This window comes from Pseudophryne corroboree, chromosome 6 (assembly GCF_028390025.1).
Source record: "Pseudophryne corroboree isolate aPseCor3 chromosome 6, aPseCor3.hap2, whole genome shotgun sequence".
NCBI classification, from domain to species: Eukaryota; Metazoa; Chordata; class Amphibia; order Anura; family Myobatrachidae; genus Pseudophryne; species Pseudophryne corroboree.
Window position 1 is genome coordinate 581,371,152 of NC_086449.1, and position 23,352 is coordinate 581,394,503.

Genomic DNA, 23,352 nt, shown 5'->3' on the forward strand with positions numbered 1-23,352 from the left:
CTGAAAAGAGGAGGGGGGGGGGCACTTGTAAGGCGCAGTGAGTGTATTAACACAGTGATTAAGATAAAAGCGCTATTATCTGGGAGATTATTTTCCAGCGTCAGTTGGCGCTGGGTGTGTGCTGGCATACTCTCTCTCTGTCTCTCCAAAGGGCCTTATTGGGGAACTGTCTCCTTATAACTGTATCCCTGTGTGTGTGGGGGTGTCGGTACAATTGTGTCGGCATGTCTGATGCGGAAGGCTTAGCTAAGGAGGAGGTGGAGCAGATGATTGTGGTGTCTCCGTCGGCAACGCCGACTCATGATTGGATCGACATGTGGAATGTTTTAAATGCAAATGTGATCTTATTACATAAGAGATTGGACAAAGCAGAGTCCAGAGAAAAAGCTGGGAGTCAATCCACCGCTTCGACTGGGTCACCGGGCCCTTCTGGGTCTCAAAAACGTCCCCTATCCCAAATAGCAGACACTGATACCGACACGGATTCTGACTCCAGTATCGACTACGATGATGCGAGGTTGCACCCAAGGGTGGCCAAAAGTATTCATTATATGATTATTGCAGTAAAAGATGTTTTGCATATTACAGATGACCCCTCGGTCCCTGACACGAGGGTGCGCATGTATAAGGAAAAGAAACCTGAGGTAACCTTTCCCCCATCCCATGAGCTTAACGAGTTATTTGAAAAAGCTTGGGAAACTCCTGATAAAAAACTGCAGATTCCCAAAAGGATTCTTATGGCGTATCCTTTCCCTGCACAGGACAGGGTACGTTGGGAATCCTCACCCAGGGTGGACAAGGCTTTAACACGCCTGTCCAAGAAGGTGGCGCTACCGTCTCCGGACACGGCAGCCCTCAAGGATCCTGCTGATCGCAGACAGGAAACTACTTTAAAGTCTATTTATGCGCATACAGGTGCTTTGCTTAGACCGGCAATAGCATCAGCATGGGTGTGTAGTGCAGTTGCAGCTTGGACAGATACCTTGTCCGCTGACCTGGATACCCTAGACAGGGATACTATTTTATTGACCTTAGGCCACATTAAAGACGCAGTCTTATATATGAGGGACGCTCAAAGAGACGTTGGGCTGCTGGGTTCGAGAGCCAACGCCATGGCGATTTCTGCTAGGCGAGCCCTGTGGACCCGCCAATGGACGGGTGATGCCGACTCAAAGAAGCATATGGAGGTTTTGCCATACAAAGGTGAAGTTTTATTTGGGGGAGGTCTCACGCACCTGGTTGCCACAGCTACCGCGGGTAAATCTACCTTTTTGCCTTTGTTCCCCCACAGCAAAAGAAAACTCCACAATATCAGATGCAGTCCTTTCGGTCGCATAAGTCCAGAAGAGGTCGGGGCTCAGGAAGGAGAGCACCTGCTCCAGCTAGTTCCCAGGAGCAGAGCCCCCCCCCCCCCCCCCGGCTTCTACTAAATCCACCACATGACGCTGGGGTTCCACTGGGGGAGTCCGCACTGGTGGAGACACGTCTTCGACTCTTTAGCCAGGTCTGGGTTCTGTCAGACGTGGATTCTTGGGCGATGGATATTGTATCCCAAGGCCACAAACTGGAATTCGAAGAGGTGCCCCCTCGCCGATTTTTCAAGTCGGCCTTGCCAGCTTCTTCCCCAGAGAGGGAAGTAGTGTTAGCTGCAATTCAAAAGCTGTGTCAACAGCAAGTGATTGTCAAGGTTCCCCTAGTCCAACAGGGGAAAGGGTACTATTCGACCCTGTTCGTGGTCCCGAAGCCGGATGGTTCGGTCAGACCCATTTTAAATCTAAAATCCCTAAACCTGTACTTGAAAAAGTTCAAATTCAAGATGGAATCGCTCCGGGCTGTGATCTCCAGTCTGGAAGGGGGGGATTTTATGGTGTCACTCGACATAAAGGATGCATACTTTCATGTCCCCATATATCCTCCCTTTATCAGGCGTACCTGAGATTCGCTGTACGGGACTGTCATTACCAGTTGCAGACGTTGCCGTTTGGGCTTTCCACTGCCCCGAGGATTTTCACCAAGGTGATGGCGGAGATGATGGTGCTCCTGCGCAGGCAGGGAGTCACAATTATCTCATACTTGGATGATCTCCTGATAAAAGCAAGATCGAGAGATCAATTGCAGAAGAGCGTGTCGCTCTCCCTGAGAGTGCTACAGCAACACGGTTGGATTCTCAATCTGCCAAAGTCACAATTGATTCCAGCGACTCGACTATCATTCCTAGGCATGATTCTGGACACGGAACAGAAGAGGGTTTTTCTCCCAATGGAAAAAGCCCAGGACCTCCAGAACATGGTCAGAGACTTGCTAAAACCAAAAAGAGTGTCTGTTCATCAATGCACTCGAGTTTTGGGGAAAATGGTGGCAGCCTACGAGGCCATCCCCTTCGGCAGGTTTCATGCAAGGACGTTTCAGGGGGACCTCCTGGACAAGTGGTCAGGGTCCCATCTACTAATACATCAGAAGATAAGCCTGTCCCCCCGGGCCAGGGTGTCTCTCCTGTGGTGGCTGCAAAGTACTCACCTTCTAGAAGGTCGCAGGTTCGGCATTCAAGACTGGGTTCTGGTGACCACAGACGCGAGCCTCCGAGGATGGGAAGCAGTCACACAAGGAAAAAATTTTCAGGGGCTATGGTCAAGCCAGGAGGCTTGTCTACACATCAACGTACTCGAATTGAGGGCCATATACAACGGCCTACGACAAGCGGAAAATTTTCTTCGCGACCTACCGGTTCTGATTCAATCAGACAACGTCACAGCCGTGGCTCATGTAAACCGCCAAGGCGGGACAAGGAGCAGAGTGGCAATGGCGGAAGCCACCAGGATTTTTCGCTGGGCGGAAAATCATGTAAGCGCTCTGTCAGCGGTCTTCATTCCGGGAGTGGACAACTGGGAAGCAGACTTCCTCTCCATCCAGGAGAGTGGGGACTTCATCAAGACGTTTTTACAGAGATAACAAGTCTTTGGGGAATTCCTCACATAGACATGAGGACGTCACGCTTCAACAAGAAGCTTCGGAGGTATTGTGCCAGGTCAAGGGACCCTCAGGCAGTAGCGGTAGACGCCCTGGTGACACCTTGGGTGTTTTAGTCGGTCTATGTGTTCCCCCCTCGTCCTCTCATCTCCAAAATATTGAGACTCATAAGACAAAAAAAAGTGAAAACAATCCTCATTGTTCCAGATTAACCTCGAAGGGCCTGGTATTCAGATCTTCAGGAGATGCTCACAGAAGATCCATGGCCTCTTCCTCTCAGGGAGGACCTGTTACAACAGGGGCCCTGCGTGTTCCAAGACTTACCGCGGTTACGTTTGACGACATGGCAGTTGAACACCGAATCCTAGCTGGGAAAGGTATTCCGGAGGAAGTCATCCCTACTCTGATAAAGGCTAGGAAGGAGGTGACTGCAAAACATTATCACCGTATCTGGAGGAAATATGTTTCTTGGTGTGAAGCCAAGAATGCTCCTATGGAAGATTTCCATCTGGGCCGTTTTCTTCACTTTCTACAGACAGGAGTGGATATGGGCCTAAAATTAGGCTCCATTAAGGTACAGATTTCGGCCCTGTCTATTTTCTTTCAGAAGGAATTGGCTTCTCTCTTAGAAGTCCAGACTTTTGTAACGGGAGTGCTGCACATCCAGCCTCCTTTTGTGCCCCCAGTTGCACCTTGGGACCTTAACGTGGTGTTGTAGTTCCTGAAGTCTCACTGGTTTGAACATCTTCAAATGGTTGAATTGAAATTTCTCACTTGGAAGGTGGTCATGTTGTTGGCCTTGGCATCTGCAAGGCGGGTGTCGGAATTGGCGGCCTTGTCTCCCAAGAGCCCCTATTTGACCTTCCATGTGGATAAAGCAGAGTTGAGGACTCGTCCTCAATTTTTGCTTAATGTGGTTTCTTAATTTCATATGAACCAACCTATTGTGGTGCCTGTGGCTACGGGTGACTTGGAGGATTCCAAGTCCCTGGATGTAGTCAGGGCCTTAAAAATCTATGTAGCCAGGATGTCTCGGGTTAGGAAAACAGAAGCACTGTTTGTCCTGTATGGAGCCAACAAAGTTGGCGCTCCTGCTTCGAAGCAGACTATTGCTCGCTGGATCTGTAACACGATTCAGCAGGCCCATTCTACGGTGGGTTTGCCGTTAACAAATTCAGTAAAGGCCCATTCCACTAGGAAGGTGGCCTCTTCTTGGGCGGCTGCCCGAGGCGTCTCGGCTTTACAGCTTTGCCAAGCAGCTACCTGGTCAGGTTCAAACACTTTTGCAAAGTTCTATAAGTTTGATACCCTGGCTGAGGAGGACCTTGCGTTTGCTCAGTCGGTGCTGCAGAGTCGTCCGCATTCTCCCGCCCGGTCTGGAGCTTTAGTATAAACCCCATGGTCCTTACGGAGTCCCCAGCATCCTCTAGGATGTAAGAGAAAATAAGATTTTAAACCTACCGGTAAATCTTTTTCTCCTAGTCCGTAGAGGATTCTGGGCGCCCGTCCCAGTGCGGACAAAATTTGCAAGGCTTGTATATAGTTGTTGCTTCCATAAGGGTTATGTTACAGTTGAGATCAGTCTTTAGCTGATACTGTTTTTTGTTCATACTGTAAACTGGTTGCGTATGTTCCAGGTTATACGGTGTGGATGGTGCGGGCTGGTATGAATCTTGCCCTTAGATTAACAAAATCCTTTCCTCGTATTGTCCATCTCCTCTGGGCACCGTTTCTCTAACTGAGGTCTGGAGGAGGGGCAAAGAGGGAAGAGCCAGTGCACACCCATTCTAAAGTTCTTTATAGTGCCCATGTCTCCTGCAGAGCCCGTCTATACCCCATGGTCCTTACGGAGTCCCCAGCATCCTCTACGGACTAGGAGAAAAAGATTTACTGGTAAGTTTAAAATCTTATTTTTCTCTGTCGGGGGCAGTCATAAGGCCAGCCATGGCTTCAGCTTGGATGGCAAAAGCAGTTGCTGCCTGGATAGACATACTGGAAGACGGTCTTCCAGCACCTTAAAGGGAGCAAGAATCCTATATAGCTCACATAAAACAGGCTGCAATATTCTTAGAAGAAGCAGCATTAGATATGGGCACTATCGCCTCCAGGGCATCGGCTTCAACAATAGATGCTCGCAGAGCACTTTGGTTACGTACATGGAAAGCTGATTCAGAATCTATGAAGGTTCTGGAATCTTTGCCTTTTACTGGAAGCATTCTGTTTGGTAAAGAATTGACAGATATTCTGGAGTCAGAAGCAGACTCCAAAAAGGTAAAATGTCCTTCCACATATAACCCCAAACTTTGGGTCACAAGAAAAAGCAAAAGGAAAAAGTGATCGTAAGCAGCCCCAATATAATAAATTTGGTAAGGCGAAAAAGCAATGGGCTACCAGAACGCCACCCTCAAAACCAGAGAATAAGCCATCAGTTTGATGGTGCGGGCCTCTTCCTGGGGGACCCCATGGTATGGGGCCGACTTCTTCAGTTTGCACAGATATGACAGCAGTCTACAACAGATGCCTGGGTGCAAGAAGTGGTATCTCTGGGTTATGTTTTTCCCTTCAAGAAGCATCCTCCTCAAAGGTTCTTCTGTTCCAGTCCGTCTCGGGTAGAGGCGAAGGACAGGGGTTTCAAAGAAGCAGTTCAGAAATTGCTTCAGTCAGGAGTAGTCATTCCAGTACCCCCTGCACAACGGGGACAGGGGTTTTACTCCAATCTGTTTTTGGTTCAGAAGCCAAATGGGTCATTCCGGCCAATTCTCAATCTCAAAATGCTGAACAAATACATTTGGGTACCTCTGTTTCACATGGAGATGTTACGCTCCATAGTTTTGGCATGGAACCAGGGGATTATATGATTCAGGCAAAGGACACTTTTCAAGGAAGACCAGTCTAGATCCTCTTGGACAATGTAACGGCGGTAGCGTACCTCAACCATCAGGGAGGAACGTGCAGTCAAACAGCAATGAAGGAGATAAGTCACATACTAAAATGGGCAGAACTCCATCTTCCAGCATTGTCCGCAGTATTAGTTCCGGGAGTCCTAAACTGGGAAGCGGACTTTCTCAGTCAACATGCAAATCAAGCAAGCGAATGGGCTCTACATCCGGAAGTCTTTCAGACTCTAGTAGACAAGTGGGGTTTGCCAGAGATAGATCTCATGGCATCCCGTCTGAACAACAAAGTACCCATGTACGGGTCAAGAACAAAGGATCCCGGAGCGATCTTTGTGGACGTCCTGTCAGTGAAATGGGATTTTCAGCTGGCGTTTCTGTTTCCTCCGATCATCCTGCTACCCAGGGTGTTGAGGAAGATAAAAGAAGCAAAGGGTGCCGTGATTCTAATAGCTCCGGCTTGGCCCAGAACGCATTGGTACACAGATCTGCAGAGAATGTCGATGGATGCTCCACTTCTGCTCCCTCAACGTCCAGATCTACTAATGCAGGGTCCTTGTTACCACAGGCATCTGGATCGACTATCGTTGACGGCGTGGCACTTGAAACCTATCCTGAAGTCGAGGATTCTCACAACAGGTAGTTCAAACAATGCTCAGAGCAAGGAAACCCTCCTCAGCTCGCATTTATCACCGAATATGGCAGACCTATATTCATTGGTGCAGTGAAAGAAATATGGACCCGAAATCTTTCCAAATTTCTAGGGTCTTAGATTTCCTTCAGGCGGGAATGGATAAAGGTTTGAAGGTGGCTTCTTTGAGAGTACAAGTATCAGCATTGACTGTATGGTTCCAAAAGAAAATTGTCAATTTACAGAATGTGCGTACTTTCTTCCAGGGAATGCTGCGCATTCAACTTCCCTTTGTTCCTCCTACAGTGCCTTGGGACTTAAATTTAGTCCTGAATGCCCTTCAAGTTGCTCCATCTGAACCACTTAATAAAGTGGATCTTAAATGGTAGACGGCTAAAGTTCTCTTTCTACTGACTATGGCATCAGCTAGAAGAGTATCAGATTTAGGAGCGCTGTCTTGTCGTTCTCCTTTTCTGACTTTTTATCCAGACAAAGCAGTTCTAAGAACTAGATCTGGGTATCTTCTAAAGGTGGTGTCTAAATTCCACCTTAATGAAGAAATTGTAGTCCCGGCTTTTCAGGTATCGGGACTTTCTGCGGGAGATGCGTCGCTGGACGTAGTCCGGGCATTAAGGATCTACATGGATTGTACCAGTGCCATCAGAAAAACAGATTCTCTCTTCATTCTCTACGGATTTCACAAGAGATGATGGCCTGCTACTAAACAGACGCTGGCAAGATGGCTTCGAATGACTATTTCAGAAGCATATTCTCGAGCTGATCTCCCTGTTCCGGATAATGTCTTCTCACTCTACTCGTAAGGTAGGTCCTTCATGGGCAGCACAAAATGGTGCTTCAGCAGAATAGATATGTAAGGCAGCCACATGGTCTTCCATTAACACATTCATTAGACATTTTCTCTGACGTCCTAGTGGATGCTGGGAACTCCGTAAGGACCATGGGGAATAGCGGCTCCGCAGGAGTCTGGGCACAACTAAAAGAAAGCTTTTAGACTACCTGGTGTGCACTGGCTCCTCCCACTATGACCCTCCTCCAAGCCTCAGTTAGATTTTTGTGCCCGGCCGAGCTGGATGCACACTAGGGGCTCTCCTGAGCTCTTAGAAAGAAAGTATAATTTAGGTTTTTTATTTTACAGTGAGACCTGCTGGCAACAGGCTCACTGCAACGAGGGACTAAGGGGAGAAGAAGCGAACCTACCTGCTTGCAGCTAGCTTGGGCTTCTTAGGCTACTGGACACCATTAGCTCCAGAGGGATCGACCGCATGGAACTGGCCTTGGTGTTCGGTCCCGGAGCCGCGCCGCCGTCCCCCTTACAGAGCCAGAAGCAAGAAGAAGTCCGGAAAATCGGCGGCATGAAGACTTCTGTCTTCACCAAGGTAGCGCACAGCACTGCAGCTGTGCGCCATTGCTCCTCATACACACTTCACACTCCGGTCACTGAGGGTGCAGGGCGCTGGGGGGGGCGCCCTGAGCAGCAATAAAAACACCTTGGCTGGCAAAACAATCACAATATATAGCTCCAGAGGCTATATATGTGATAATTACCCCTGCCAGAATCCTTAAAAAAGCGGGAGAAAAGTCCGCGAAAAAGGGGCGGAGCTATCTCTCAGCACACTGGCGCCATTTCTCCCTCACAGTTCCGCTGGAAGGAAGCTCCCTGGCTCTCCCCTGCAGTCTACACTACAGAAAAGGGTAAAAAAGAGAGGGGGGGCACTAAATTTAGGCGCAGTAAATATTATAGCAGCTATAGGGGACATAATTCAGTTAGTCCCTGCATTATATAGCGCTCTGGTGTGTGCTGGCATACTCTCTCTCTGTCTCCCCAAAGGGCTTCTGTGGGGTCCTGTCCTCTATTAGAGCATTCCCGGTGTGTGTGCGGTGTGTCGGTACGGCTGTGTCGACATGTTCGATGAAGAAAATTATGTGGAGGCGGAGCAGATGCCCATAGAAGTGATGTCACCCCCTGCGGGGCAGACACCTGAGTGGATGGTTTTATGGAAGGAATTACGTGCAAGTGTCGACTCCTTACACCAAAAATTTGACGACATGCCAAATGCGGGACAGCCGGCTTCTCAGCTCGTGCCTGCCCAGGTGTCTCAAAGGCCATCAGGGGCTCTAAAACGCCCGCTACCTCAGATGGCAGACGCAGATGTCGACACGGATACTGATACCAGTGTCGACGACGATGAGTCAAATCTAATGTCCACTAGGGCCATTCGTTGCATGATTGAGGCAATGAAGGAGGTATTACACATTTCGGATATAAACCCAGGTACCACTAAAAAGGGTATTATGTTTGGGGAGAAAAAACTACCCGTAGTTTTTCCCCCATCTGAAGAATTAAATGAAGTGTGTGAAGAAGCGTGGGCTTTCCCCGATAAAAGATTGGTAATCCCTAAAAAATTACTAATGGGGTTCCCTTTCCCGCCAGAGGATAGGGCACGTTGGGAAACACCTCCTAGGGTGGATAAAGCGCTCACACGTTTGTCTAAAAAGGTGGCACTTCCGTCTCCGGATACGGCCGCCCTAAAGGAGCCTGCGGATAGAAAGCAGGAGGCGATCCTGAAGTCTGTATATACATACTCAGACATTATACTTAGACCAGCTATTGCGTCAGCATGGATGTGCAGTGCTGCCGCTGCATGGTCAGATTCCCTGTCAGAAAATATTGACACCCTAGACAGGGACACTATTCTCCTAACCATAGAGCATATAAAAGACTCAGTCTTATACATGAGAGATGCACAGAGGGAGATCTGCCGGCTGGCATCTAAAATAAGTGCATTGTCCATTTCTGCTAGGAGAGGCTTATGGACTCGGCAGTGGACAGGGGATGCAGATTCCAAAAGGCACATGGAAGTTTTGCCTTATAAGGGTGAGGAGTTATTCGGGGATGGTCTCTCAGACCTAGTTTCCACAGCGACAGCTGGGAAATCAGCATTTTTACCCCAGGTTCTCTCACAGCCTAAAAAAGCGCCGTTTTATCAAGTACAGTCCTTTCGGACCCAGAGAAACAGGCGAGGAAAAGGCGGGTCCTTTCTGTCCAGAGGCAGAGGTAGGGGAAAAAGGCTGCAACAAACAGCAGGTTCCCAGGAGCAAAAGTCCTCCCCCGCTTCTTCCAAGTCCGCCGCATGACGGTGGGGCTCCACAGGCGGAGCCAGGTACGGTGGGGGGCCGCCTCAAAAATTTCAGCGATCAGTGGGCTCGCTCACAGGTGGACCCCTGGATCTTGCAAGTAATATCTCAGGGGTACAAACTGGAATTTGAGGCGTCCCCCCCCCCCCCCCCCCCCCCGTCCCCGCCGTTTCCTCAAATCTGCCTTGCCAACGACTCCCTCGGGCAGGGAGGCTGTGCTGGAGGCAATTCACAAGCTGTATTCCCAGCAGGTGATAGTCAAGGTGCCCCTACTTCAACAAGGACGGGGTTAATATTCCACACTGTTTGTGGTACCGAAACCGGACGGTTCGGTGAGACCCATTTTAAATTTGAAATCCTTGAACACATACATAAAAAAGTTCAAGTTCAAGATGGAATCGCTCAGGGCGGTTATTGCAAGCCTGGACGAGGGGGATTACATGGTATCCCTGGACATCAAGGATGCTTACCTGCATGTCCCCATTTATCATCCTCACCAGGAGTACCTCAGATTTGCGGTACAAAATTGCCATCACCAATTCCAGACGCTGCCGTTTGGACTGTCCACGGCACCGAGGGTGTTTACCAAGGTAATGGCGGAAATGATGATACTCCTTCGAAAAAAGGGAGTTTTAATTATCCCGTACTTGGACGATCTCCTAATAAAGGCGAGATCCAGGGAGCAGCTGTTGGTAGGAGTAGCACTATCTCAGGAGGTGCTACACCAGCACGGTTGGATTCTGAATATTCCAAAGTCACAGCTGGTTCCGACGACACGTCTACTGTTCCTGGGAATGATTTTGGACACAGTCCAGAAAAAAGTGTTTCTCCCGGAGGAGAAAGCCAAGGAGCTGTCATCTCTAGTCAGAGACCTCCTGAAACCAAAACAGGTGTCGGTGCATCACTGCACGCGAGTCCTGGGAAAGATGGTGGCTTCTTACGAAGCAATTCCTTTCGGCAGGTTCCATGCCAGAATCTTTCAGTGGGACCTGTTGGACCAATGGTCCGGATCGCATCTTCAGATGCATCGGCTAATAACCCTGTCTCCAAGAACCAGGGTGCCTCTGCTGTGGTGGCTGCAGAGTGCTCATCTCCTAGAGGGCCGCAGATTCGGCATACAGGACTGGGTCCTGGTGACCACGGATGCCAGCCTTCGAGGCTGGGGGGCAGTCACACAGGGAAGAAACTTCCAAGGACTATGGTCGAGTCAGGAGACTTCCTTGCACATAAATATTCTAGAACTAAGGGCCATTTACAATGCCCTAAGTCAGGCAAAACCCCTGCTTCTACACCAGCCGGTACTGATCCAGTCAGACAACATCACGGCGGTCGCCCATGTAAACCGACAGGGCGGCACAAGAAGCAGGACGGCAATGGCAGAAGCCACAAGGATTCTCCGATGGGTGGAAAATCATGTGCTAGCACTGTCAGCAGTGTTCATTCCGGGAGTGGACAACTGGGAAGCAGACTTCCTCAGCAGGCACGACCTCCACCCGGGAGAGTGGGGACTTCATCCAGAAGTCTTCACACTGATTGTAAATCGTTGGGAACGGCCACAGGTGGACATGATGGCGTCCCGCCTAAACAAAAAACTGGAGAGATATTGCGCCAGGTCAAGGGACCCTCAGGCGATAGCGGTGGACGCTCTAGTGACACCGTGGGTGTACCAGTCAGTTTATGTGTTCCCTCCTCTGCCTCTCATACCGAAATAAGAAAACGAGGAGTAAGGACAATACTCGTGGTTCCGGATTGGCCAAGAAGAGCTTGGTACCCGGAACTTCAAGAGATGATCTCAGAGGACCCATGGCCTCTGCCGCTCAGACAGGACCTGTTGCAGCAGGGGCCCTGTCTGTTCCAAGACTTACCGCGGCTGCGTTTGACGGCATGGCGGTTGAACGCCGGATCCTAAAGGAAAAGGGCATTCCGGAGGATGTCATTCCTACGCTGATTAAAGCCAGGAAAGATGTAACGGTAAAACATTATCACCGCATATGGCGGAAATATGTTGCTTGGTGTGAGGCCAATAGAGCCCCAACAGAGGAATTTCAGCTGGGTCGATTTCTGCACTTCCTACAGGCAGGAGTGACTATGGGCCTAAAATTAGGCTCCATTAAGGTACAGATATCGGCTCTGTCGATTTTTTCCCAAAAAGAACTAGCTTCACTACCTGAAGTTCAGACATTTGTAAAAGGAGTGCTGCATATTCAGCCCCCCTTTGTGCCTCCAGTGGCACCCTGGGATCTCAACGTGGTGTTGAATTTCCTAAAATCACATTGGTTTGAGCCACTAAAGACCGTGGATCTAAAATATCTCACGTGGAAAGTGGTCATGTTATTGGCCTTGGCTTCGGCCAGGCGTGTATCAGAATTGGCGGCTCTGTCATTTAAAAGTCCTTATCTGATTTTCCATATGGATAGGGCAGAATTGAGGACTCGTCCCCAGTTTCTCCCTAAGGTGGTATCTGCTTTTCACTTGAACCAACCTATTGTAGTGCCTGCGGCTACTAGCGCCTTGGAGGATTCCAAGTTACTGGACGTAGTCAGGGCCTTGAAAATTTATGTTTCCAGGACGGTTGGAGTCAGGAAAACTGATTCGCTATTTATCCTGTATGCACCCAACAAACTGGGTGCTCCTGCTTCTAAGCAGACTATTGCTCGCTGGATTTGTAGCACAATTCAGCTGGCGCATTCTGCGGCTGGACTGCCGCATCCTAAATCAGTAAAAGCCCATTCTACAAGGAAGGTGGGCTCATCTTGAGCGGCTGCCCGAGGGGTCTCGGCTTTACAACTTTGCCGAGCTGCTACTTGGTCAGGGGCAAACACGTTTGCAAAATTCTACAAATTTGATACCCTGGCTGAGGAGGACCTTGAGTTCTCTCATTCGGTGCTGCAGAGTCATCCGCACTCTCCCGCCCGTTTGGGAGCTTTGGTATAATCCCCATGGTCCTTACGGAGTTCCCAGCATCCACTAGGACGTCAGAGAAAATAAGAATTTACTCACCGGTAATTCTATTTCTCGTAGTCCGTAGTGGATGCTGGGCGCCCGTCCCAAGTGCGGATTGTCTGCAATACTTGTACATAGTTGTTGTTCACAAAAGGGTTATTGTTATGAGCCATCTGTTGAGAGGCTCCGTTAAATTTCATACTGTTAACTGGATATGGTATCACGAGTTATACGGTGTGATTGGTGTGGCTGGTATGAGTCTTACCCGGGATTCAAAATCCTTCCTTATTGTGTCAGCTCTTCCGGGCACAGTATCCTAACTGAGGCTTGGAGGAGGGTCATAGTGGGAGGAGCCAGTGCACACCAGGTAGTCCAAAAGCTTTCTTTTAGTTGTGCCCAGACTCCTGCGGAGCCGCTATTCCCCATGGTCCTTACGGAGTTCCCAGCATCCACTACGGACTACGAGAAATAGAATTACCGGTGAGTAAATTCTTATTATTCCTTGGATACTTTTGCTTCTCATGACGCTGAATTCGGGCGAAAGGTTCTAGCGTCCCCACCACTAAATTGATTTGGGAAATCCCATTGTTATCCTGTGGATAACCTGTGGACCCTGCCGGAGAAATATACGTTATGGTAAAAACTTACCATTGATAAAGGTATTTCTCCTAAGTCCTCAGGTTCCACAGGGATCCCACCCTGACGCACCTGATTTGAGCATCTTTTTACTCGCTAAACCTCTTCCTTCTTGTACGGAAGGGTGTACATGTGTGTTCTTCTCGCCTGATTAGGGCTCTACATGATGCTCCTGCCTAAATGCTTTGGAATACAACTGATTTGCCTGAGCCAGTGGACGGGCCCGTTGCATCCTGGGAGGACTGAAAGCTTGTGATCGCTTGGTGCCAATCCGCTGTCGCTCCATCATATCCCATTGTTATCCTGTGGAACCTGTGGACTTAGGAGAAATACCATTATCAACGGTAAGTTCTTACCATAACGTATATTTTCTGAGGTTGGAAAGAAACTGATCATGCACACATTAACGGCTGCATATAGGGAGGGTAAACATGCACAAAAACTGAAACCTTTCCATACCTTCATACAACCTGACTTATCTGCATGCATGCTGATATAGGTTTTAATACCATAAATGATTAATAAAATGATAAGTCTTGAGAAGAATTTGTGTTTGTAAGGGATAAATGTATTATAGCGGCACGGATCATGATGCTATAACACTTCCTGTAAGGAGGTGAAGCAGGAAGGGACATTGACAAGATGTATAAACATCTTGTCTGCCGAATCGGGGGAGTGACAGAGTTGTCCCCCTGAGCGCACATCAGCTTAGTGCTGATGCGCTGTGTCTACCACGGCTGGCTGCACTGCATATGCGCCGGATCTCGCTGCTCACGCGAGATCCCCTGCGCAGTCCGGAGCCGGCACCCACCACAGCCAGGGACAGCTCTGTCACTGCTGTGGAGATAGGGCATCGCCACCTGCAGGTATCGCAACCTTACATTGCCCTCACTTATCTGCGTGCTATCTTTAAGATAGCGCCGTTAATGCACTGGGCACTCACAGCGGCTGTCACACATGGGGGGTGGGGAGTGCTATAGTGCACATAACATGCACTGATGCCGCTTCCCCCCATAGCAACTGTTCTTACATTTTCCCATAAGAAAGAAATGTTGCTTCAGAGTTTCATTCTATGAGATCTGTATAGTTTCATTCTATGAGTTCTATATATCGTGCTGATTGTAATTTTGTATCCTAATTGTTAACAAATTTTTGCAAGATTTGGTACTTTTACATTTTAGACCTGGTTTAAATGAATGTACTTTTTGTCTGTAACTCTTCCGACAGGAGCTAGAGCAACAAAGTTATATTTACACCAAGGGGTGTGTGGGCCAGTTTGAGAAGTGGCTACAAGACAATTTAATAGTAGTGGCTGGAGTCTTCGTTGCAGTTGCATTATTACAGGTAGGTTTTTCTTTGTCATCTCTACTGTTCTTGTGCCTTTTAAACACACTTGTGTTATATACGCTAAATGTATATGTTCTACAGAACACAACCAAGTACATCCGGCACTAAATAAAACTGAAGAGGCTGAGTTTCCGCACCTGTGCACATATGCAGAGACCTACTTATACCCACTCACAAATAGGTCATTAGTACAAGAAAAGCACACAGGTTTGCTTCCATTTAAAATATACAAATTAAAGTGGTAAAACATGAATAAAATAGATACTCCCACAAAATCATATAATACAGGCATGAGTATTAGTAATGAGGAAAGCTTCAGAGGTCAGTCTCCAATCAGCCAATCAGAAGCAGTTACCTGGAGCTGTCAACACTCATCAATATACATCAACACTCAAGCACCTGCAATTAATACTGCTGCTGTCAGGCGTATCTGCAACTCTGTGCTTGTCTGCTTACAATGAGGCAAACGCTAGTCAGACCAGACTGTACTGTCCATTTGCATTCCCTTCTTTTTATCTTCCTTCCATCTCCGCATATTTGAGTATGGACATTTTAAAGTGGGTTTTTTTTTTTGTTTTTTTTTTTTAACTGTTCACATTTTGCATATTTTATGATAGGCAAATGGAAATATGCCCAACTTGGCATGAGACGCTGCATAACCTAGCATGATATCCTAAATGTTGATCTTTTTGGTGTTTTTAATTAATTCTATAGAAGGTGGTGGGTTATTTCATGAAGGATTTACAATAGGAACATTGGAGCAGCAGTTGTGTAGAGTTTTGCTGCCCTCTTCTGGACTTACTGTGCTATGAGTTAGATATGGCTCTGGATCATTATTTTTGGTAGACTCCAGTTTTTGGTAGACTCCATGGGGTAAATTTACTAAGATTCGTATTTTCCCGTTTGAGGTCAAAGTTCAATCACGAATGACATCGAAAGTGTAAATATGCAACTTTTTGAATTGATTACGACTAATTTACTAAGCTGCCGTATTCTGCATTTTCGGGTTTTCCGATGTCGACGTCATTCGTTTTTTTTGGCAGTGTTTTACGTGAGTGACTTGTAAAACACTGCCGACTTTAATACAATGAATCTCGGCCGGATCCGAGAGATCCGTGCTGGGCTTCATTGTGCACCTTGTAAAAAAAAAAAAAAATGTTTAAATGTAAAAAAAAAAATTGCGTGGGGTCCCCCCTCCTAAGGCAAACCAGCCTCGGGCTCTTTGAGCCGATCCTGGTTGCAGAAATATGGGGAAAAAATGGACAGGGGTTCCCCCATATTTAAGCAACCAGCATCAGGCTCTGCGCCTGGTCCTGGTTCCAAAAATACGGGGGACAAAAAGCGTAGGGGTCCCCCCGTATTTTTGAAACCAGCACCGGGCTCCACTAGCTGGGCAGATAATGCCACAGCCGGGGGTCACTTTTATACAGTGCCTTGCGGCCGTGGCATCAAATATCCAACTAGTCACCCCTGGCCGGGGTACCCTGGGGGAGAGGGGACCCCTTCAATCAAGGGGTCCCGTCCCCCCAGCCACCCAAGGGCCAGGGGTGAAGCCCGAGGCTGTCCCCCCCATCCAATGGGCTGCGGATGGGGGGCTGATAGCCTTTGTTCAAAGTGATTGATATTGTTTTTAGTAGCAGTACTACAAGGCCCAGCAAGCCTCCCCCGCAAGCTGATACTTGGAGAACCACAAGTACCAGCATGCGGCGGAAAAATGGGCCCGCTGGTACCTGTAGTACTACTACAAAAAAAATACCCCAATAAAGACAACACACACACACACCTTGAAAGTATAACTTTAATACATCCATCCACACCTCCATATACACATACTTACCTTATGTTCCCACGCAGGTAGGTCCTCTTCTCCAGTAGAATCCATGGTGTACCTGTAGAAAAAATTATACTCACATAATCCATGGTTGAAGGCTCCTCTGCTTGTAATCCTTTTGTAATCCACGTACTTGAAAAAATAAAAAAACGGACACCCGACCACGAACTGAAAGGGGACCCATGTTTTCACATGGGACCCCTTTCCCCGAATGCCAGAAACCCACTCTGACTGATGTCTAAGTGGGTTTCTTCAGCCAATCAGGGAGCGCCACGTTGTGGCACCCTCCTGATCGGCTGTGTGCTCCTGTACTGTATGACAGGCGGCACACGGCAGTGTTACAATGTAGCGCCTATGCGCTCCATTGTAACCAATGGTGGGAACTTTCAGGTCCGTGGTTGACCGAAAGTGACCTCACCGCTGACCTGAAAGTTCCCACCATTGGTTACAATGGAGCGCATAGGCGCTACATTGTAACACTGCCGTGTGCCGCCTGTCATACAGTACAGGAGCACACAGCCGATCAGGAGGGTGCCACAACGTGGCGCTCCCTGATTGGCTGAAGAAACCCACTTAGACATCAGTCAGAGTGGGTTTCTGGCATACGGGGAAAGGGGTCCCATGTGAAAACATGGGTCCCCTTTCAGTTCGTGGTCGGGTGTCCGTTTTTTTATTTTTTCAAGTACGTGGATTACAAAAGGATTACAAGCAGAGGAGCCTACAACCATGGATTATGTGAGTATAATTTTTTCTACAGGTACACCATGGATTCTACTGGAGAAGAGGACCGACCTGCGTGGGAACATAAGGTAAGTATGTGTATATGGAGGTGTGGATGGATGTATTAAAGTTATACTTTCAAGGTGTGTGTGTGATGTCTTTATTGGGGTATTTTTTTAGTAGTAGTACTACAGGTACCAGCGGGCCCGGTTTTCCGCCGCATGCTGGTACTTGTGGTTCTCCAAGTACCAGCTTGCGGGGGAGGCTTGCTGGGACTTGTAGTACTGCTACTAAAAACAATATTCATTACTTTGAACAAAGGCTATCAGCCCCCCATCCGCAGCCCATTGGATGGGGGGGGACAGCCTCGGGCTTCACCCCTGGCCCTTGGGTGGCTGGGGGGGGGGACCCCTTGATTGAAGGGGTCCCCACTCCCCCAGGGTACCCCGGCCAGGGGTGACTAGTTGGATATTTGATGCCACGGCCTCAAGGCACTGTATAAAAGTGACCCCCGGCTGTGGCATTATCTGTCCAGCTAGTGGAGCCCGGTGCTGGTTTCAAAAATACGGGGGACCCCTACTCTTTTTGTTCCCCGTATTTTTGGAACCAGGACCAGGCGCAGAGCCCGGTGCTGGTTGCTTAAATATGAGGGAGCCCCTGTCAATTTTTTCCCCATATTTTTGCAACCAGGGCCGGCTCAAAGAGCCCGAGGCAGGTTTGGTTTAGGAAGGGGGACCCCACACATTTTTTTTTGGAAAATTTATAACATTTCCCCCCCCCTTCCCACTGAAAAACATGCACGGATCTCATGGATCCGTGCATGCCTATACAAACACGGGATAAAAAAGCAGGTCTGGTTTTTTTTAGCACTTGTTCACGATTTGTATTTTAGCACGGCAGTGTTTGTGTTTTGCACTTTTTAGTAAATTCCCGATTTCTACCAAATTGCAGGCGTATTTGACCGATGGTGTATTGATTCGTGATTTTTTCCTAGGACTTCCAAAATATTACGAATGCCCTCATCACTGCCGTGATTTTTGCTTAGTAAATTACCGAGATGACACTTTGAAGAAAAAACGGCATCTCGGTCAAAATCTGGACCTTAGTAAATATACCCCCATGTTTTTTGCAGAAATTACGCACATTTTTCAAACTCTGACCCTGTCACATTCTACCCTTTCTGTTTATTGTAAAAAATAAAAAAGTGGCAGCCAAATCTCTTCCGGTGAGCTCCTGATGTCAGGCACACAAGAGGATCTTTCAGGAATAGGGGTAACCCCTGCTCTCCATAAATCACAAGTAACAAATAAGTTTATTTATAATTTGCTGACTTTCAGTTCTGTCAAAATAAAGATCCCAGGAAGTTTTCAGAGGTCGGTAAGCTGCTTGCCCCAGCACCACACTATTTATTGCCAATTCTACATGTACAAGTTGACTGCTTATCATGGAATTGCAGGGAAAAAAAGATGCCATAAAGGAGTTTGGTATAGAACAGGCATGTCCAAACTGCGGCCCTCCAGCTGTTGTGAAACTACATATCCCAGCATGCCCTGACACAGTTTTGCTGTCAAGGGATGCTAAAGATGGGTCAGGGCATGATGGGATGTGTAGTTTCTCAACAGCTGGAGGGCCGCAGTTTGGACATGCCTCGTATAGAAGATCTACAGTGTCTGGGTAGACATTGGGTCAAAAGGTCACAATGAAAATGGTTGACACAAGTTATTTTTTGGTTGTCATTTTGTATGTTTCATCATATGTGACCACAATCGGTGGAAATGTGTACCCACACGGGCTAGCCTAGCTCTCCATACTTCGGGCGAGGGGGCTCGCTGTGCTTGCCACAGGTTACTATTGTAGACCATGTGGATAGTAAATCCAACAAAAGTTGGTAAAACATGTAAAACCTGTCAGCCATTTATGTTGACCTTTTTGTACCTGTTGTCCTTAATTGATGATAACTATATAGTATCGAATTACTGACCGTTATCCGTATACTGCCGTAAAGCTTGTGTTTTTCCTTTTTGGTTTTGCTTGTTAATCTAAACCATGCCATTAAGATTAGATAAAAAGGATATTTTATGCAAATTTTCTCTTTTGGAAAATCCAGCAAATACCCATTCTAAAGTTTGTTGTATAACTTTATCAAATGTGAATGACTGCATTCATTGATCTTGGTACCACTCCTTCTGTTCCCAAGAATACATGTGTAGAGTGGATTATGGCATTAACAGTATGGTGAGCATTAATGAGTCGGAAGAACACTGCTCTCACAGGAAACATTTGAGTGTCCTTCTGGCCAATGATGATGAGATCATAACTGATGGTGGAAGGGCTCTGACGCAGCACCAGAAAAGTCCCATCTATCTAGAAATACACAATCAAATTATCTTTGGTAGATTCTTGGTGACTCCACCATAATGTGAAAAGGGACCTTCGGACAATGATAACAGGCTATTGTAACATAACTTATCCAGCTTATCGTGGTGACACACTGGTTGGGATTCATATCCATTAATACAATAATAAATAAAAATGGTAGATTCTCTTCGGAGGTACCTTTTTTTAAAAAAATGTCTTTGCTTTCTCTCTTCCTACAGATTTTTGGGATCTGCTTGGCACAGAATCTAGTTAGTGACATAAAAGCTGTAAAAGCCAACTGGTGACACATTGCCCTGTGTTGCCCCTCAACCGAGCCCCACTGGAGACTGGAGCCTGCCTCATGGCACTGCACTGTAACAACCCATGGACACTCACAGGAATGCCCCCTCCTCTCCATAGTATTTTGCGAGGAGTTGGTGGGATGAAGTGATTGAACACATTATCCCTTCTGCTGTATTATGGTTGGTGGCAAAGGTGCCACACTTCCGGACTGAGCTTCCTTCCCTCCCTGGGCACGGAGGGGCTGGCATTGGGAGCCAAGGTGTACATAAGTGCATGTATGATACAAAAGGGCAGTGTGACCGTGATTTATATTTATAAATATAGTATATCTATATAACAAAATGAAAAGACTCAAAGCACCATTTCAACGCAACATCTTTTGAAGTCCTCAAAGTTGTGTCTGGAAGGGACCTTTACTGGCACATACTGCTTCCATGATAGTGTGGGGTGCTAGCCAAAAAAACCTATGTATTGTCAGACACTGGAGCCATTGCCGCTTTTATGTTTTGTTTATTCATTCAGTGGCTGCCTAATTTTATTCAAAGAGTTTTTGGGGTTTATTTTGTATGTTAGTCTTGTTAGGATATCAGTGCAGGCCATGCAATAGCACATCAGTAAATCTTCTTGAAGCGATCTGTAAGCAGTGTGGTGAGGATGCTATAGCTAGGATTCCTCAGTCACTACCATACTGATGGTGAGTGCATTCCTACCAAACAGGCATTGCCAGAAGTAGGGAGCCTGTGACACAGCGTGGAGGGGGAGGGAAACAGCCTTATATTACTTTTTATTTATTTAAAGTTCTCTGTCCCCGTTAATTTTGTTTTTCTTTTAAATGTACTCTCCTGAAAATCTTCTACATCATTTCCATGGTATGTGCTTATGAATGATGGTTCGCGTCAGACTTAAACTTTAAGTAGATTTGAGTGAATCACATGTTTTTATTAAATCTACCAGCAGCCCGCTGCATTCCCAGTACAGGGGCTCATTTTCCAGGAGGCGGGGTTTGTTTTTGTAGTTTGTACACAAGAACAGAACTGCTGGACTGTGGTATGTTAAGTGACCTTGTTTTCTCCATGCCATTATTATGGTCTCTCTTTTTAAGTTGTGTGAGTATTGTGACACATTTTAGTTCATTGTTGTCTATGTCCTGTGTTAGGAGGCAAACATGCAGCTATCGGTAGAATTACAACTGTGGACATCCAATGGTGTCTTGAAGATGACTGGCGCTGTTATTTAGCGCAGATTACAGAGTTTCACGTTACCCACTTCTACATGTATTGTTTACCCTTTTATGTGCTATAGATCCATGAAATGTCCTGCGGCAATACATTGGGAAGCATGAAACTATCATTCACTTATCTGTTGTCTGGTCAGAGGGAACATTGCTCTCAAAGTTCTGTCCCATTCTACTATATTGTGGTTAAATCCACACTGGTTTAGTTATTTCTGGCATGTATTCTATAAAAGGGGATGGATGGAAATGCTGCCTGAATTTGTCTTTACGGTTGTTTTCCATAACCCCTCTTAACATTAGCGACCGCACTCAACACTTTTCTTCCCCCCCACTTCTGTCTCTCTCCTGTCTGTTAGGCTAACTTGGAAAAGTGTGATTTAGTTAACCACTACAGTAAAACATAATCGAATACTGATTTTTGTAGTTATTTTTAGGGCTTTATTTTTGGTTTTTGTTGATGCAGAAACATGTTAGAAGGCGTAGAAATGGACCAAAACTGAAAGTTTTTAAGTCTTAAGTCAAGACTTTGATAGAATTACTTTTTTGACATATTCTGTCAAAGATATTTTTTAAAAAGATTTCCATGTTCCGCTACTTTTGCAGACTATCCCCCATAAATTGTTACAGCACTGCAGAATTTCCTCTGCCAGGTTCTCTAAATGCAACGGAATGGTTTAATCTGACTTGAACACAATTTATTCCACCATAGATAATGGGTATGCTCAGAGTGATAAACTAAACCCCAAAGTATGGTTTTTATTTTAACACCAGAGCCACCCAGTAGGTCATGTTTTCAGGATTTCACATTGACTTAATGAAATGGATGCATTCACCTGTGCATTAAGGAAATATTTGAAATATAATCTGTGGATGCTATTTAAGAACCTGGCTAGTGAAACCATGTTCTTCTTTCAACACAACATTGTATAATGGGCACAAAGCAGAAAAAAAATTTCCTAGAAATATTATACATTCCAAACCTGGTTTAGGCAACGTGTGGTTTTCCGGATGTATTTTTCAACTGCAGCTTCAAGACTGCTGGGAAATTTTAATTAATTGAACAGCTGGAAAGTCTCATGTAGCCTATCCCTGACGCACTTCTTGCCTACTAAAGACTTTGGGCACTGATGTGTTAATAGTACAGTATGCTTTGACTTGGAGCGTTACTGACTTGGGGAAGTGTATGCAGAGTCGCAATGCTGTTTTGGTTGCCTGCTAGGTAAACTCTGATCTCCCAATCAGAACACTTCCTGTTTCGCACTGCCTGACTGGTCGTCAGGCTCTCTTCTCCTTCTTGAACGATAACCTGGAGGGATTCTGCAGGTTCCATTTTATAATATTAGTTATTCTAAAAGTTAGGCCAGTGAAGGTTGCATTTTGCTGATCTCTTCTTCCCTAGGCACATGTCTGGTAAAGTGCTGCTCTTTGGTTTTTAATTGTGTCCCTTAAAATTGTGAATGTTTTCAGGATATGTAGATGTCCAAAAGATGGAGGTCTTTAAATGACTTGACAAAAAGTCTCTTCTCTCTCCGTCCGCACTTAACACTGCTGTACAGAGTTCAGCGGGTAATCAGGAATTCACAGTGCAATGTTACTGTACAAACTGTTTATGAAAAATAAAAATCCTCAAAACTTTGCTCAAGTCTCTGGTCTGAATGGGGCAGCAAAACAATATGGGGTGGGAGCTTGATGGTGTTGCCTGGAAATGTTTCACGGAAATTATTAAGCTTTTGCAGTGCTAACTGCAAGTATATATGTGAAACTCATTGTTGCCATAAGGGGGAGCTGTTTTCTCATATATTCAGCTTAAAGCACAGTAAACCATGGACACAATGTAGTAGTACATTTGTATTCAGTGCTTTTTTTTTCTGATTTAAAAAAAAAAAGTTGGTACAAGGGTTAGGGGTACATTTACTAAAGCTTCTAAAATAAAAAAAAGTGCTGGTGCTGCCTGGTTGCTGTGTGTGACTTCTCCACTTCTATCTCTCATTTTCTAAAGCTTCTCAAAATGAAAAGTGGATGTGTTGCCTGTAGCAACCAATCAGATTCCAGCTATGGTTTCTCTATTGTATTCAAGAAAATAAGAGTGTTTTAGATGCTTTAGTAAATAGCTTCCACACTGGACAAGTTACTCATTCACTGTAACTTGTGCCCCTTGACTTGGACATATTTTTGTTCTCCGAGAGATATACTGTACAAGTGTTTTTAATATTAAGGCTGATCAGTGTATTCTTATACACTGATCAGCCTTAATATTAAAAACACTTGTGTAATGTATATTTCCTTGTTGAGGCATGGACACCTCTGACAGTGTCTTGTGGTATTTGGCTGG

The 23,352-nt window shown here is 46.4% G+C and overlaps 1 protein-coding gene across 1 annotated transcript in view; it reads left to right on the forward strand.

Moving 5' to 3' along the window:
• TSPAN17 (tetraspanin 17) overlaps positions 1–22,656 on the forward strand; it is a 177,594-nt gene extending 154,938 nt beyond the window's left edge. The window contains exons 7-8 of the mRNA XM_063927916.1: positions 14,455–14,571; positions 19,723–22,656. Coding sequence (XP_063783986.1) covers positions 14,455–14,571; positions 19,723–19,788 — 183 coding nt within the window. The 3' untranslated portion in view covers positions 19,789–22,656. The remainder of the gene's footprint in view (positions 1–14,454; positions 14,572–19,722) is intronic.
• The last annotated feature ends 696 nt before the right edge of the window (positions 22,657–23,352 follow it).